Source organism: Cebus imitator, unplaced genomic scaffold (assembly GCF_001604975.1).
Source record: "Cebus imitator isolate Cc_AM_T3 unplaced genomic scaffold, Cebus_imitator-1.0 Scaffold241, whole genome shotgun sequence".
NCBI lineage: Eukaryota > Metazoa > Chordata > Mammalia > Primates > Cebidae > Cebus > Cebus imitator.
In genome coordinates this window covers 234,290-250,228 of record NW_016107556.1, presented here as the reverse complement: position 1 = coordinate 250,228, position 15,939 = coordinate 234,290, and the positions used below count along the sequence as shown (strand labels likewise).

General features: G+C 40.3%; 2 protein-coding genes across 2 annotated transcripts in view; one reads left to right on the top strand and one right to left on the bottom strand.

Annotated features, from left to right (window-relative positions):
• PIWIL4 (piwi like RNA-mediated gene silencing 4) overlaps window positions 1-15,939 on the top strand; it is a 50,891-nt gene that overhangs the window by 11,374 nt on the left and 23,578 nt on the right. Inside the window, exons 5-10 of the mRNA XM_017498394.2 lie at window positions 1,407-1,528; window positions 3,121-3,201; window positions 4,698-4,895; window positions 6,313-6,424; window positions 10,715-10,838; window positions 13,860-13,977. Coding sequence (XP_017353883.1) covers window positions 1,407-1,528; window positions 3,121-3,201; window positions 4,698-4,895; window positions 6,313-6,424; window positions 10,715-10,838; window positions 13,860-13,977 — 755 coding nt within the window. The remainder of the gene's footprint in view (window positions 1-1,406; window positions 1,529-3,120; window positions 3,202-4,697; window positions 4,896-6,312; window positions 6,425-10,714; window positions 10,839-13,859; window positions 13,978-15,939) is intronic.
• Window positions 12,125-13,207, bottom strand: LOC108282446 (prostaglandin E synthase 3-like). The gene is given in 1 exon segment (XM_017498401.2): window positions 12,125-13,207. A coding segment is annotated over 1 exon segment (483 nt). The 5' UTR covers window positions 13,091-13,207; the 3' UTR covers window positions 12,125-12,607.

Genomic DNA, 15,939 nt, shown 5'->3' with positions numbered 1-15,939 from the left:
GAAGGGTCTGAGGTCCAGTAAGAGATGTAGGAAGTAAAGGAAGAGTTGTTGTTTGGTGGAAGAGGTATGGGGGGCTGAAGAGTTTGATCTTAAGTGGGTGTTGAAAATGCAGTTCCTGAGACCATCTACTGCCACCTCCCCTCAACCACTCATTCCAACATCCTTAGTTGTCTTAATTCTTTGTCCCAAAGCCCCTGCAGCAATTTAAGCACTGGGCATCCTTTCTGTCTGCCAGATTTTCCCCAATGTTGATAAGCTCTTTCTACAGCTGTCCACTTCTGATTTCTGTACAGTTTTATCTGAAGCGAGAAATTATATGGATGAAATCTTACATCCCTGTGAGAGATTAGTTTCTCTTTGTTTCCATATAATGACCAGTTCCTGCCTTACATTCTTGATGCAACTTAAAAGTGGTTAAAAGCATACTGTAGCTGTAGAAAGTAGAGGCAGAATACATAAATGCTTGCTAATTAACTGACTTCATCTAATTCCTTATCCCTTTGAAAAGTCCATGATCATTCGTTGATATGTATTGATTGATTTGTATATTCTTTTATTTTAAGAACCTATTCTGAGTCCTTTCTGGTCCAAGAAGCTTTAAATGTAGTTGGGGAGCTGCTATAGAATCATATTCATGCATTCATTATATTGCTAGAACATTGTTCTGGGTTATAAGGACTCTAGGATTTCTCCAGGCCTTTCAGCAGCTTATAATCAGATTTCTGATCTGTTCTAATTTCTGCCACTTTCTCCTCTCTTTCCCCATGTTTACCTTCCTTCTTATTTATCCTCTCTCCTTTTTTTGCTTCTCTCTTGTTCTCTGCTCTTCTACATTATGAACAGACTTTTGGGAGGCTGTCCTCTGGAATCTGTGAACTTGGGATGGGCAGGACAGTCCACTAATGGGCTTCTGGATATTAATGAATACCCTGAAAATGGGTACAGTTATGTGCACTGTTGTGGTATATATATATATATACAGTATGTGTGTGTGTGTGTGTGTGTGTATATGATGTATGTATGTGTTTGTGTAAAATTTTATTGAAGAATATCTGTAACTTTTATCAGACTCGCAAAATAATTTGTGACCCATCTCCTTCCCACTCCCTAAAAAGATCAAGAACTACTGCTCTGAAACTCTCTTTGCACCAAACTCTGAACCACGAGTCTGGCTTTAATTCTCTCTTAAGAAGTTAGAGAGTAGAGAGATGAGTTTTTTCTAAGATTGGCAAGATAGAGAGAAAAAAAGCCCTCTGAACATAGTGTGATGATTAGATTATTACTCATATACTAACACCTGCAGTTTTTTGTTGATGCATATTACATTTTGATGGCTTTATAATATCTGCATTCTGCACACTTACGGTTAATTTGTAAAGTACATATTAAGTACCTCTTTTTCCCAGGTCACAGAATTATCAAGTGAAACTCAAAGAGGCGAGACTGTAAAGATGACTATCACCCTGAAGAGGGAGCTGCCATCAAGTTCTCCCATGTGCATCCAGGTCTTCAATATCATCTTCAGAAAGTAAGGCACTGGAAATATGAATTTCATTTGGAGTAATGATGCCTTTCAGCATAGAGCCTGGGTATTAAAATAATCGACAATTTTGTAGGCAGCGTGCCAGCAATATTAGGGCAATTTCTCACATACCTTCTCGTACATGAACGATAATGTGCAATGCAGTTCATTACAGCCACTCAGTGGCACAAACTGTCAATTAATATCCAGTATTATCCTAAGTTGAGACAAATAGTACGAGGGTTATTGCTTTCTCACTGGCAGCAAGGAGGGTGCCTTTTTCCTTTTCTTCTTTTTCTGTGTCTCTTCCCAGCTCTTATCCCCAGATGCAAAAGTTCACTTAGCAAACTTAATAAGTTTGACTTAATAAACTGAAGAATTTGTTTTTCTCCAAGCTGATTGATTTAAGAAAGAACATCACTGTCTGCTTTCTGCCCTGGCTCCGCTCTCAGCCCACTTCTTTCCCCCACATCTACATGGTTGTAACTCAACTTTTCAGTGTTCTGCAGACTGGTCCAAGAATCACATACTCCAACGTCTTCTTAGGGGTGGCGTGGAGCTCCATAAAAGGCATATTCCTTTGACCCTCACTAAATACAGTTAGTTAACAGAAATTCGCAGACAGGCCTGAAAATTCACATTTTTAGAATACACTGAAGCTTGAAAACTGCTAGTGTGGATCACTAAGATGATCTGTTAGAAACCTTACAGGCCAGTCCTTTGCTCAACGGTGACCCCTGGAAGGGATGAAGATGGGGAGGTTTGGGGATTTGCTGAGTCATAGGGGCACATCAAGATACTTCCCTCACCCAGATGTCCTAATTCCTAATTCTAGTCAGATGTCTTGTCTGGCACCTTTTGGTCATATTTGAGCCTCAGCTTACTGCATATCAGCTCTTCAGAAGCCAGTCTTGCATAGTCCCTGCTAAGCATGGACTCCTAAACCAGCTGACATTTGGAAGATGCTTTTCAGTGAGAAAGTTCTTTCATTTGTCTTCTAATCTTACTTTACCCTCACTACAGTACCCTGAGGCAAGTATTATTAAAATCCTGATTTTACAGATAAGGAGGCTGAGGCTTAGTGACATTTGGCAGCCAAAATCACAGTTCAAACCCTTGTTTTCTGACTTGAAACCCTCATGTAGGTCAGATTCCTAAGGTGACCAGGATTACTTTCTGGAGAGACTGTGTTGGTCATTTGGCAGCACCTGGGGAGCCTGAGCAACCTCATTAGAAATAAGATCCTCATCCCAAAATAGGGAAGAGGTCAAAAAGGCCTACAGGTGTTTACCTCACCCCATGCAGGCTAACCAGAATGTTAGTACTGTGGCCATATTGGCTAATTGACCACATATTTGATTGCAGCTAAGGCCGGACAGATAAAAATAATTTCAGTTGTAGTTTTCTCAGTATGAAGATGTCGTCATTCTTATATAGACATTCACATGTGTATTTAGTATCTGAACCTTCTAGTGCTGTGCAAATGAGAGGTCTGTATTTCCTATATATTTTTATCATTATGTTCAGCAAGGGTATGAACTTAGAATTTCAGTTATTGACTGATATTTACCAAAAATTCAAAAACTATATACTTACAGGATCCTCAAAAAATTGTCTATGTACCAAATTGGACGGAACTTCTATAATCCTTCAGAGCCAATGGAAATTCCCCAGCACAAGTAGGTTTATTTTGTTTCTCTAAAATTGTTATAATGTGAGCATCATAATTTACGATGCAGTATTATACCATTATGCCTTCTGTGAGAGACTCTGTAATAGGAAATGTAATGAATTTCTTTAAATTTCTTTAAGTTTTTTTAATGGTGATGTGAACATGAAGCTAGCAGCCTTGTTTTCTTATATTAGTGTGATAGATAATTATCATAAATCCTAGAAGGAATTCAGAAACTGAATTTTCTGTGTATAATAAGTGATAATGAAAGCAGAATGAGCTGTATCATACACATAGTCAGTGCTCCATTTCATTGTTAAAAGGACGTTAGCACAGCTAGGGTGGTTGATAGGAAATCATCAGGGCAGCAAAGGTCAGAAAGAGAAGCCAACCAAATGACTCTGGTGAAGGATAGAACCTTTATGACCCTTGCCGAATTTCTACCCTAAACTGAGAATTCGAGGCTTCGGGGAAAGTGGTCAGCTATGTCTTTAACTGGTTGTTACTTAGCTCTCAAAAATACTGTGGTCAAACTACATGCAGAGAGGCAGCTGGTAGCCCAAATGTAGAAACATAAAGAAAGGGAGAAGTGCATGAAAGATAGAAATAGGGTGCTTGGCCTTCTGCCTGGTGGAGGAAAAATGACGAAGTTTCCATATGTTCATTCAAAGTGTCAGCATGGTCTCTATAAAGCCTCCAGTTTGTCCCTATCACTAATCTGTCCACTTGGACTAGAAAATCTCATAGGTGCAGGGCTGTGCTGAATTACCGTAGGTGCCCAGCACATAGCCTGTCCTGGAGGCTGGCTTAGTATCATGGTGACTATTTATAGTCCACAAAATAGAAACTGGAATTATTTTTAAAAATATTAGTCTATTATTTCATGCCACTTCTGTAACTTCTTATTCAAGATTTTTAAGTTTATGTGGGAAGAAACTGTAGGCTGTGCTCCAGTTTCTCTTGTATATCTGTTTGTGATATCACTTCTGTATTTCTTAACCTCATTACTAAATCTATCCACTGCCCTCACCTTGGAACCTAGATGTTGTCCTGCAGGGACAGATCACTCCATGAACGTATTATTCCTACAGCTATAGTTCTCAGGCAGGGACATTTCCCCCGCACCGCAACCTCCTCTCCCAGGGAATGTTTTGTATTGTCTGGTGACATTTTTGGTTGGGAGGCTACTACTGGCATCCAGTGGGCAGAGGCCAGGGAGCTGCTGCTAAACATCCTACAGTGCACTGGACAGTCCCTAACAAAATGTTAGTGGTGCCAAGGTTGAGAAACTGCTTTACAGTAATGTATTTTATCCTAAACGTATGCTTAAAGACATTGCTGCTAAAGAAAAAGTTTTTAGTCAACAACTAGAAGAAATCAGACTAAAGAAAAAATTATCTTGTTAAGATCTCGAGAATTAGAACAGAAAATCACCATTTAAAAATCCTTATTGTGTTTCTGGTATAACACTGAAAATGTTTTTTACTTTTTTTGTTTTTAAAGATTATCCCTTTGGCCTGGGTTTGCCATTTCTGTATCATATTTTGAAAGCAAGCTCCTGTTTAGCGCGGATGTGAGTTACAAAGTCCTCCGGAATGAGACCGTTCTAGAATTCATGACTGCTCTCTGTCACAGAACTGGCTTGTCCTGTTTCACCCAGACATGTGAGAAGCAGCTAATAGGGCTCATTGTCCTTACAAGGTACAAGCCTGCCTCTAAATAAACTTTTCTTTAGAAATCAATTATTTATAGTATTTGGGAATAAGAATAGTGTTGAAGCATTGGCCCGGTATCACAGATCTAATCCCTTTACTCATCTGTTTAGAATACCTGGTTGTTTTGTTGTCCAGAGTTCACACGTCCTTGTGTGGCATTCTGAACCCTCCACAAGATGACGTCGTTCCAAATTCCCACTTGATATATCCTCCTTTCCCCCAATGCCACTCTATTCTAACCCCCAACAGTCTGCACTTTTCTGCTTCAGTTCAGTTCAATTCAATTATCTTCAGTTGCCTGGATTGCCCACTCCAAATTCTGCCTTTTAAATTTCAGCTTTCACAAAGCCCAACTTAAATATCCCAGGTTTGTGACACTTCCATTTGCCTGCTCTGTTGGAATTAATCAGCTTCCTCCCCTGGACTGCACCCATAGCACTTTGCTTATGGGTACCTTGTTATGGCCATTTTATTTCATTTTACAGGACAGAAGATTAGTTCCATGTCTCACCTTCTTTATTAGATTCAGGAGTCTTTTAAGTTGAGACCATGTTTTATTTCTTTGCAACCTCTAGTTATAAGCATGTAAAATTTGTCCTCATTGTACACTGAACTGAGTTAAACATGGACAATTTAGATGACTTCCTGAGGACTAAAAAGCTCACCATATACTGCTGCTAGTCCAAGAATACTTTTTAAAAAATTCTTAAGTTTTGGGATACATGTCCAGGATGTGCAGGTTTGTTACATAGGTAAATGTGTGCATGGTCGTTTGCTGCACCTGTCAACCCATCACCTAGGTATTAAACCCAGCATACGTTAGCTATTTTTCAGAATGCTTTCCCAACCCCGCCCCCCACCTCCCACCCCATACACAGTGCTGAAGGGGAGAAGGAACTTAGAATAATCTTAGCCAACCTGTTTCATAGTTTTGCCAAGGGCCAACCCTGGCAGGGTGATTAAGCAAGATGTCAGCATTGTGGGTTGATCAGCCTTCTTTTGGTGCTTTTTATCAGAAAACTACCTGGGAGGTCAGAAACTCTGAGTGACACCAGAAGATAATGGGAAAGTTTTGAGCAATGCTTCAGCGTCTGAATATTTAAGAATGATTTACCTGCTATTTCAGTATCTATCAGTGAGAAAAAAATAGACTGTGGTTTAAGGACTTTCTTACAGTTTTTTTTGGAATATGGACAGAAGTCTTCCTGTATACTAAATTATTAAGGAATGCCCTCTTCAGATAAGAGCTCAGCATTTTAAAAAAAGTGAATATTCTTGTTTTACTATCTTTCATAATTTCTGACATTCTGGAGTCTGATGTGTGTTGAATTAAAAGTTTGGTGAAATAGCTGCTTATGTTAGATGATTTTAAAATATTGTAAAGACTTTTTAATGTTTGCCAGATACAATAACAGAACCTACCGCATTGATGACATTGACTGGTCAGTGAGGCCCACGCACACCTTTCAGAAGCGGGATGGAACTGAGATCACTTACGTGGATTACTACAAGCAGGTAGGATTTTTCTTTATTCATCTTTATCTCCTTTCCTTTTACCTCAGAGAAGTTTCCTTATTCCAAGTCTCAAAGGTCCCCCAGATTGTAGGCTGGGTCTGCCTCCGACCTGTTCTCTGATTTGTCTCTCTCCTTCATCCCCACCATCCCGGTCATCCACTCATCCTGTCACCTGTTACCTTCTTCCTGTAGCCTAACTGTCCTTTAAAGTGTATCTGATCACATCGCTCCCAACATTAATGTTTCCATGTCTCCTCATTGCCTTAGGACCACATGTAAGCCCCTTAGCAGAGTTTCCAAGGTTCCTTACAGTGTGGCCAAATCTTGCCTTTAGAGCCTCGTCTCTTCCCATTCCCCTGCTTCCTTCCCTGGCTTTGTTGTAATTGCCTCTTCTGATTCCATGACTCAGTTCCCTGTGCATTTTCATGCATGTTGCTTCCTCTTCCTGGATACCCCTTCACAGCCAGATGAACACTAAACACCCTTGCAAACTCAGCTTAGCCATCAAGTCTTGAGGGAGCCCCATAGCATTCCTCCCAGGATCCCCTCCCTGTATCAAGTCACCACACAAATGGTCTGAGCCCCATCCTAGACACTGAGCTCTAGGGAGGGGGCTCCTTATTTTTGGATGCCCAGGGCTAGCTCAGTGCTTTGAGCATGTTAGATACTCAAGAAGCTGCTGATGTAATCTGTTGCTGCCTCTGGAAACTCTATTCAGATTTACAGCAGTTATCCCTGCCCCTCCTCTTCCATGTTCAATTCCTTTTGGAGGTGCCTTCTCTTTAATGTATTGTAATATTCAGGTTAAAACAACAAACAAACAAAAGCAAAAACCCTTCCTTGACCATTGTATACCTTCAGGAAAAGTTCTCTTTTCTCCTCTGCTAGCTTTAGAAAGTCATTCACACTAGCTCCAAGCACCTTTTCCATTCTTCCTTCCTGAAACCTCAGCAATCTGGTATCCAGTTCTGCTGCTTTAGAAGTAGTTCTACACAGGTCAAGTTCAGTTACTGTTCTTATCCTAAAGGGCTTTCAGTGCATTTGAAACCTGTGACCTCTCCCACCGGCTGGAACTGAGCTCTTCCTTCCTTGACTCCTGGGACACATCCCTGCAGTTCTTGGCTAGTTTCTGGTTGTTCTATCTTAGTCTCCTTTGACATCTTCCTCCTTCCTTCCCCATAAAGGAACCATTATTCACCATAGTTCCCTCATATAGAACCTTTTCAATGTATTTTGAGCTGGCTTAAATATAGTATCTTTGCCTTGCCCTCTTTCCTAAATTACATATTCATCTCCATTTCCAGACATATTTGCATGAATATCCTGCAGGCATCTCAGACTAATATAATTCAGACTGAATTAATGTCTTTCCCATTCCTGTTTCTCCTTGGAAATTCTGTAGCTCAGCTAGGAATAATTCTGCTTTTTTCCTCTTCTTCACTTTAACCTTGTCATTCAGTTGTCACCAAGATGAGTTCTGTATCTTATCCATGAATTTCTCTTGTCCAGCCCCATTCCCATTGCGTTAATGTAGGCCATCTCGTGGATCCCCCTCCCCCCACCATTGCTCTTTATGCCCTTTATTCCCCAGCTCTCTCCTCACTGTGATCCCTCATCCTCACAGCCATCAGAGAGATCTTTCTGAAGCGCTGCCAAGAAATCTGATTCAGAACGTAAGCTCTGGAGTAAGATGGTCCTGGCTCCAGCTGTGTGACCTTGGGTAAATCACTAAACCTAGAGTGTCATGTGTAAAGGAAATTTGTCTGTCTACCTTCATGGTGTGGTGTTAAGAACCAAACAAAATGATTATGCACACAGAATATTTAAGTGTGCCTACACTTTGTGAGCACTGGGAGAACAGTGGAGACCATGCCCTTCCTTTTCCGTCCTCTGCTTCTTCCTTTCCAGCATTGCATAAGTCTTACATTTCTGTCTTACATTTCTCAGCATCCCTACTATGCACCCCATGCCTTTAATGTCCCATCCACTCACAGGCCTACACCTTCCTCAGCCTTTGTGTGTGTTCAGTAGGCATCTGCAGAAAGCCACGCTGTACCTTTCTCCTTTACTCCGGGTCAAATCCTAGCTTCAAGGCCAAGTGTGAAGTCCTCTCTGCTTTGCTTTCTGTCACACAGATAGAAGAGCTAGCTGTTCTCTTCTCTAAGCACCTGTGCATTCATCACATTGCCTCTAGAACGCATATTCCTTGGAGAGCAAGGATGGCGTTTGGCTAATTCTTGATGCATAGTATCTAGCAAAGCATCTTATGCATAAAATATGTTCTGTGTTTATTAAATCCACAGTTTGTTAAACATTTGGGTTTCTTTCCTGCATAATTAAATTTATTCATATTTAAACAGAAGTATTTTAGGACCTGCGACATTCTGAAACAGGAATCATGGTAAAAATCCCACTCACTGTTTTTTGCAATCAATTGTGCTTCACTGCATGTATATTGTAATTAAGGAGGAAAAGAAAGAAAACTGTGTCAACTTCTAGTATGCCCTCCTCCCTGTCCCAGGAAAGGAAGACTGAATTATTATATAGTCAGTGTTCAAAGTGGAAGATATCCTGATATTGACCTTTATATTTCTCCATTTTATCTTATCATACAAAGTATTTTCAAATGCTAAGAAAACTGGGGCAAGGGAGAGGGTCACATTTACCTTTTGGAAGCAGCTTAGGTGGTAGAGTTCTTGACCATACTTCAGCTACAGTTCTTCTTACTGGAAGATGCAGTTTTGCTGGAGCTGTGACCTGAGAGTCCCCATACTCCCATGTTTTCTTCAAGGTCCTGTCTTGGTCTCCACTTGAATGGAGGCTTCCTTGACTTCCCAGCAGTTATTGTGTCACTACCACCATCTCCTCTTCCTCTCTGCCCCTCCCGCTCCAGCCCAGGGATTCAGTACTGAGTGGTATAACAAGCAGAATCTTAACAGATCCATCCTAGCTGTGCTAATTTCCAATTATGGAGCCTTGGGAAGATTGTTTAATTTTTCACAGTGTTTTTTCATCTGTGACAGGGACAGTAATAGTATCTTTTTCATAGGTTTGTTGTTAAGATTAAATGAGGAATAATGGAAGTGCTCAGCATATCATTGTTTGTGCTTCTCCTGGACCTCGCTTTGTAGATAATGTATTTATGCAGATAGGCAGAGATTGTGCCTCTTTTATCTTCATATCCACTGCCAATCCTGGAACACAGTAAGCACACCGTGTGTTCTGAATTAATGGAGTCACGTATACAAACTCACTTGATAAAGACTTCTCCAAGCTTTTTAGCCATAGCATCAGTTGCACTCATTACTTTGAAATGAGATTCTTGAATTGTTTTTTATTTTAATGACAAAGTTAATGACAAAGTTTTTCTTGAATTATAGAAATGCTCACATTTGACTTCTTTAATTATGATTATTGATGCCAGCATCCCAATACCCAGGCATTTTACAAATTATAATTCCAGTTGTTCTGTCACCAATGTGGATTAAATTATACTGGAAATGAGTGTTAATTGTAACCTTTGTCATTGGAGGGTAAAGAGCTTTTGCCAAGGTGAGAATGTTGACATTGAAGTTTAGGGTGGCAAAGGGAGAGGAATATGAACTAACAGTTGCCAGGGATTCATTATAAACCAGACCCCATGCTAGTAGTTTACGTACGACACCTGTGAGCTACTGTTATTCTTATTTCACAGATGAGGAAAGGTAAGTCACTTCCCCAGTGTCACAGCCCAAGCAAATAGAAGAGCTGGGGATCAAATTCACAGTTGTCAGACTTCTGGGCTGCTTCCCTGTAACATCCTACTATCCTAGAAGTTAAGGACAGTCATGCTCTTTTGGGAAATCTGAGATTCTCTCAATATAACTCACCTCCAGCTTGTGTATAGACATTTTCAAAATGAATATAGGTGTTTAGAACCAGATAGTTAAGCATGGGCAGTCTGCTTCAGTCATCAGTAGTGGAAATGCTGGCTTTGAGTCCGTCCTAGTGATGTCATTGAACTATGTATAGAACCAGCTAGAGTCTATTCTGAATCTGGCTGAAACCGAGAGACAGCAAGGGAAACAATATTTTTAATGGTGTTACATTAGAAAAGATAATTTAAATAATAAAACCGGCTCTCAGATATAAAAGATAGGTCCTGGGAAGAAAGTAGTAATAAGAAGGTAACCATAGCATTAGTTAAATTTCTTTTTATATTAATGTTAGGATCACCTTGTTGAATGTAAGGATGCTTATCTGGCAGTGCTTTCACATTAACTTTTCCCTCATTAATCTTGCATTTTATAGCAATATGATATTACCATATCTGACCTAAATCAGCCCGTACTTGTTAGTCTGTTAAAGCGGAAGAGATATGACAACAGTGAGGCTCAGCTCGCCCACCTGATACCTGAGCTCTGCTTTCTAACAGGTAATGTTTGTGTTTTATACCTCTGTCAGGCTCCTGGGTACAGGCTCCTGATGCTTGGCAGTGGGCACACTCTCCTTAAGTTACCTGAATGCCAGAGCATTGATGTAACTCATGGAAGATGGGCCTTTTAGGTAATTCATTCAATAGTAGAGACATGTTGGGGGACTCAAGTGCCCTTTAGAATCTATTTCCTTTATCTCATATGTTCCATTTATTGCTTTGATGTAAAATAGACCGCCGATACCATCCTAAAACCAAATTTATCTTTGCCATTATTTGAATTTACTAGTATAAGAAGCAATATAACTTTGATTTTCTTCAGGTGTATCAGTAGAGTGGTCCAGAATTATCCCTTACTTTCTTTTTGCATGAATTTTCCAGAATATAATCCTCACTATACAGTAAAATCTGAATAACTGCCTCGAGTACTTTTAACAATGTTCATTTGACTAATGGGTAGGCCTAGGAAGGGAGGACTTTCTAATTTTACATTAGTGTGTTGCTTGAGTAAGTTATGATGCATATATATCTATTTTGTCATTAGAACAATTAAGAGGAAGGGCCAGGCATGGTGGCTCATGCCTGTAATACTAGAGGCCAAGGCAGGTGGATCACCTGAGGTCAGGAATTCGAGACCAGCCTGGCCAACATGGTGAAACCCTATCTCTATTAAAAATAAAAAACTAGCAGGGCGTGGTGGTGCATGTCTGTAATCCCAGCTACTCAGAAGGCTGAGGCAGAAGCATCACTTGAACCCGAGAAGTGAAGGTTGCAGTAAGCTGAGATCATGCCATTGCACTCCAGCCTGGATGACAGAGCAAGATTCTGTCTCCAAAAGAAAAAAAAAGAAAAATTAATAAGGATATAATCCTTGAAGGGAGGGGTGTTCATTCTTTTTTTTTTTTAAGTCTTCCAACAGTTTGTTAGAAAGAATGTAGACATTTAAAAAAATCCCCACTGTCATGAACATAAATTGAGGTTTTCAGCCCTTGTATAAGCTGAATCAAAAAAAAAGAAATAAAAGATCCAATAGTGTATTAAACATTTTTCACTCATTTGCCATACTGACAGTGCAAATACAAATCTGGTCTAAATGTACAGACTTTCAAGCAGCAATGTACAGCTTTCTTCGTCCTCCATGCTAAGAGATGTAAAAGCTTAAGGGTCAAACAATACCAAATGTATAGGCTTCAAAAACCATCTAAGTTAGGGCATTCTCTAGTTTTAGCTAAGATACATCTGGAACATTGACAAGTGATCACTTACATAGAATAATGTGAAGTACATTTTTTTTTTTGAAAAATAAACTTTAGTGGAACAATCCTGAAGGGTAACGCTAGAGGAAGAGCAAGTTACCACCAGTAAGGTGTCAGCCAATTGTTCCAGCCACTTCTGAATCCATGTTCTATACTCTAGTTTTCCTTCCCTAAGCTTCCTATCATGTCAGTATCTATGTTATGAAGAAAAGGAGACTTAGGCGAAATGTTTTTATCATAACTGCTGCATCAATTGCCTAGGACCTCAACAGCTTCATGAAAGTCTGGGAAATGTTCATGCATAAGGTTATTGCCTTAGCTGACTTAAAATTGCCCCATACAATGGTACATATCAACCCTTAGTGAAGCCTTTTAAAAAACAAACAGGTTGAAAAATGGGTTAAAGTAGGCAAATACAGTATCTGCCTTTAGAGCTATCAACTCAGGAATTCTCTCAATTATGAAATCTTGCAGAGAAGTTATTTCTCAAAGTCCAGGTGATGACAATATTCATTACTCCAGATCTGGCATTTTTTCATCATCACCGTCTTGTGAATCATCATCTGCTCCATCTACTTCTGGTAAATCTACATCCTCATCACCACCCGTGTTGTTCATCATCTCAGAAAAACGATCAAAATTAGACATGTCTTCATCTGAATCGTCTTCCCAGTCTTCCCAATTATTGAAGTCCACACTAAGCCAATTAAGCTTTGCCCTTTCTTATGTTAACCTTGGCCATGACTGGCCAGATTCTCCTTTTCGTAAACAACATAAAATTGATCTGTCCGTTCTTTTATGCTTGGCATCATTTGGATCAATACAGTGAAAAAGATCAATTTCATTTAAATGCTTAAAATTATCACTTCCTCCAAGACAACTGAATGTAAGTTTGGATTTTTCAAAATTTACATTAACATCCTTACTGTCTTCAACACAAAATTCAATGAAGACATAGTCCCTTCGATCGTACCACTTTGCAGAAGCAGGCTGCATTGTGAACCGGGCAGAGGGGCGGGCGAACGGGTGGGCGGGCCTCTCTGGCGGCGGCTGCTGCTAAGAAGTCGACTTCTCTGCGGTGGTGACTCCGCGTTTTGTCCCCGGTCGCGGCCTCTTCTCACTTTCCTCAGGCGACCGCGGTAGCGGTGGGCTCGACCTAGCTCCCCAGAATGCCCCGCGGAAAGAGCGGCTCCTCCGGTCGGGGGGAAGAGGAGAGTGTAGGAAAAGGGGCTCGAGGATAGAGAATGAACGTGCGTGCGTGCGAACGAGGGGTGGTGAGCGGGTGTTCATTCTTAATGAACAACACCCTTGAAGGGAGGGGTGTTCTAATGTAGCAGGTCTGCAGGGCCCAATACAGTAGCCAGTAGAACATGAGTTTTTGAACACTTGAATTGGGACTAGCTCTACTAAAAGACTGAGAGGAAGTGTGCTTTAGGTGTAAAATCCAGCCCAGATTTGAAAGGCTTAGTATGAAAAAAAAAAAGAAGAAACTACCTCATAAATGTTTTTTGCTGATTACAGGTTGGAATAATATGTTGGATATACTGGGCTAAATAATATTTAAAGTAAATTCATCTGTTTCTTTTTTGACTTATCTTAAAATGTGTTTACCAGAAAACTTAAAATGACATACAGGGTTTTCATTTCTATTGGGTGTGCTATACAGATGGTGAATGTATTCAAGCAGTAAGGTTTAAACCGGGCCTGAGATGGACTCAGTTCCTTCTGTTCATTTTCTCACTTTGTCTTCATTTGCATTTAATAGGGCTGACTGAGCAGGCAACCTCTGATTTTCAGCTGATGAAGGCTGTGGCTGAAAAGATGCGTCTGAGTCCTTTGGGCCGGCAGCAGCGCCTGGCCAGGCTTGTGGACGACCTCCAGAGGTACTGGATCACCGCAGGTGAAACCACTATCATGCTAGTGGTTTCATAGATTTTTTTTCATGGTTATACTTTATATCATTTACCTTGGAGATCCCTCTGACTTATGCCGCATTGAGAAGGGTTTCCTGGTTTGTTTCGCTTACAGTGACTGGATTACTCTTTCTGATGCATCTATCTGCCACCTTTCAGTGGTAATACCACATGGATCCACATGGATTACCACATGTATCCTGCCTGGGGCCAAATTTTTGGTATTAGATAGTCTATGTAATGCTGTAGTCCTTGAAGGAAATGTCTCATTCGTATTGATTCAGAGAAAGGAGCTTTTGAATTGTGCTGTCCACAGCCCTTCATCTGAGTTGTCTCAGGACTAAGGGGTGGAAGGGAGTTGGGGGAGGCCATGCTCAGGAACAACACTCGCTTTACCTCCACACCCTGCTTTCATCTGTTTCGTACATGGAGGTCTGGATCAAATGTTGAATAAAGAAAAAGGTTGTAATCTAAACAACAACAACAATCTCCAAGCAAACAAAGTAACCCAAAAAACACCAGGCCCCCAGTAGTCAGAGTCAGGAATGCTCAGCTGCTCTTAAATACAGTGGCCTCAGCAGACTGGAGTTTAGGAAAACCCCACTATGTATCATTTAAATGTGAGATATACCTATGTGCCATCTGGTTCTACCCATCTGATTATCAGAACTGTGCTTCGGTTCTTATTTATGACAGTTTGCTGTAACATGTGATTGGAAAATTGAGCTTCTCTTTGGTTTTCCTTTCTGATGGCCCTAAAACCGAACTATCTAGTGTGGCTGCAAGGCTCTCAAAATGTGGCTAGTGACACATCTAGAAATTACAGGTTTTTTGATCTATTGGGTTAAATACCATATATTTAAAACATAATATCACTTGTTGCTTTTTTACTTTCTTAAGGTGATTAATGGGAAATTTAAACTTATATATGTAGCTTGCTTTACATTCATATGGGGCTATATCGTTGAAGAATGGTTGTTTTTTTAAAAAAAAATTGTACTAACTCATGGAGGATTTGGAAATTTACAGAGCACAAAGAAAGGTAAGAAAAGAGTGTGTGTGTTTACTCAGTAAATATTTAATAAATAAGTGAATCACAATTGAATTAAGTGTATAGTCTTTCAGACTTTTGGAAATGCATATAATCCCATTTTTTAAAAGAGAAATGGTATAATACTGTACATCGTGTTTTGTAAGTTGGTCTTTTCCCTTCAGGGTTTTTCTCAGACATTTCCATATGATAAATGTGATCTCTATTACCACTCCAGTGGTTTCACAGTTTTTTGTATTTCATGGATATACTTTACGTCATTTACCCCGGACATCCCTCAGACTTATGCCAAATTGATAAGGGTTTCCTGGTTCATTTCCCTTATAGTGACTATGGGTTAATCTTTCTGATGCATCTATCTGCCACCTTTCAGTAATACCACCCACATCACCCCATTTCCTTACCAATGATGGCCTCGCCCATCTCATCTTGGGCAGTTAATATCTGAAGCAAAATAATTAACTCAAAGGAATTAGTGTGACCAGAGAAGACATAACCTGAATAGATGGAAATAGTGAGCTGTTGCAGAGAGACAGTGGTGAGAAGTTTGAGCTCCCATAAAAAATAAGGTGGAGCTTTAACAGGGAAACAAAAGCCTGGGGGTCTCCTCCATGTCCTGCAAATGCCTGGCCTGCTCTGCGCTAAGTCCTATATATGGTTGCCACCCTTAAGGAGCTTATGGCTCAGTGGAAGTTATCATGTATCATACTCTCATGAGATAAAACATCAATTATGATTAAAGCTTATTAATAAGTTATAAATGGCCGGGCGCGGTGGCTCAAGCCTGTAATCCCAGCACTTTGGGAGGCCGAGGCGGGTGGATCACGAGGTCAAGAGATCGAGACCATCCTGGTCAACATGGTGAAACCCCGTCTCTACTA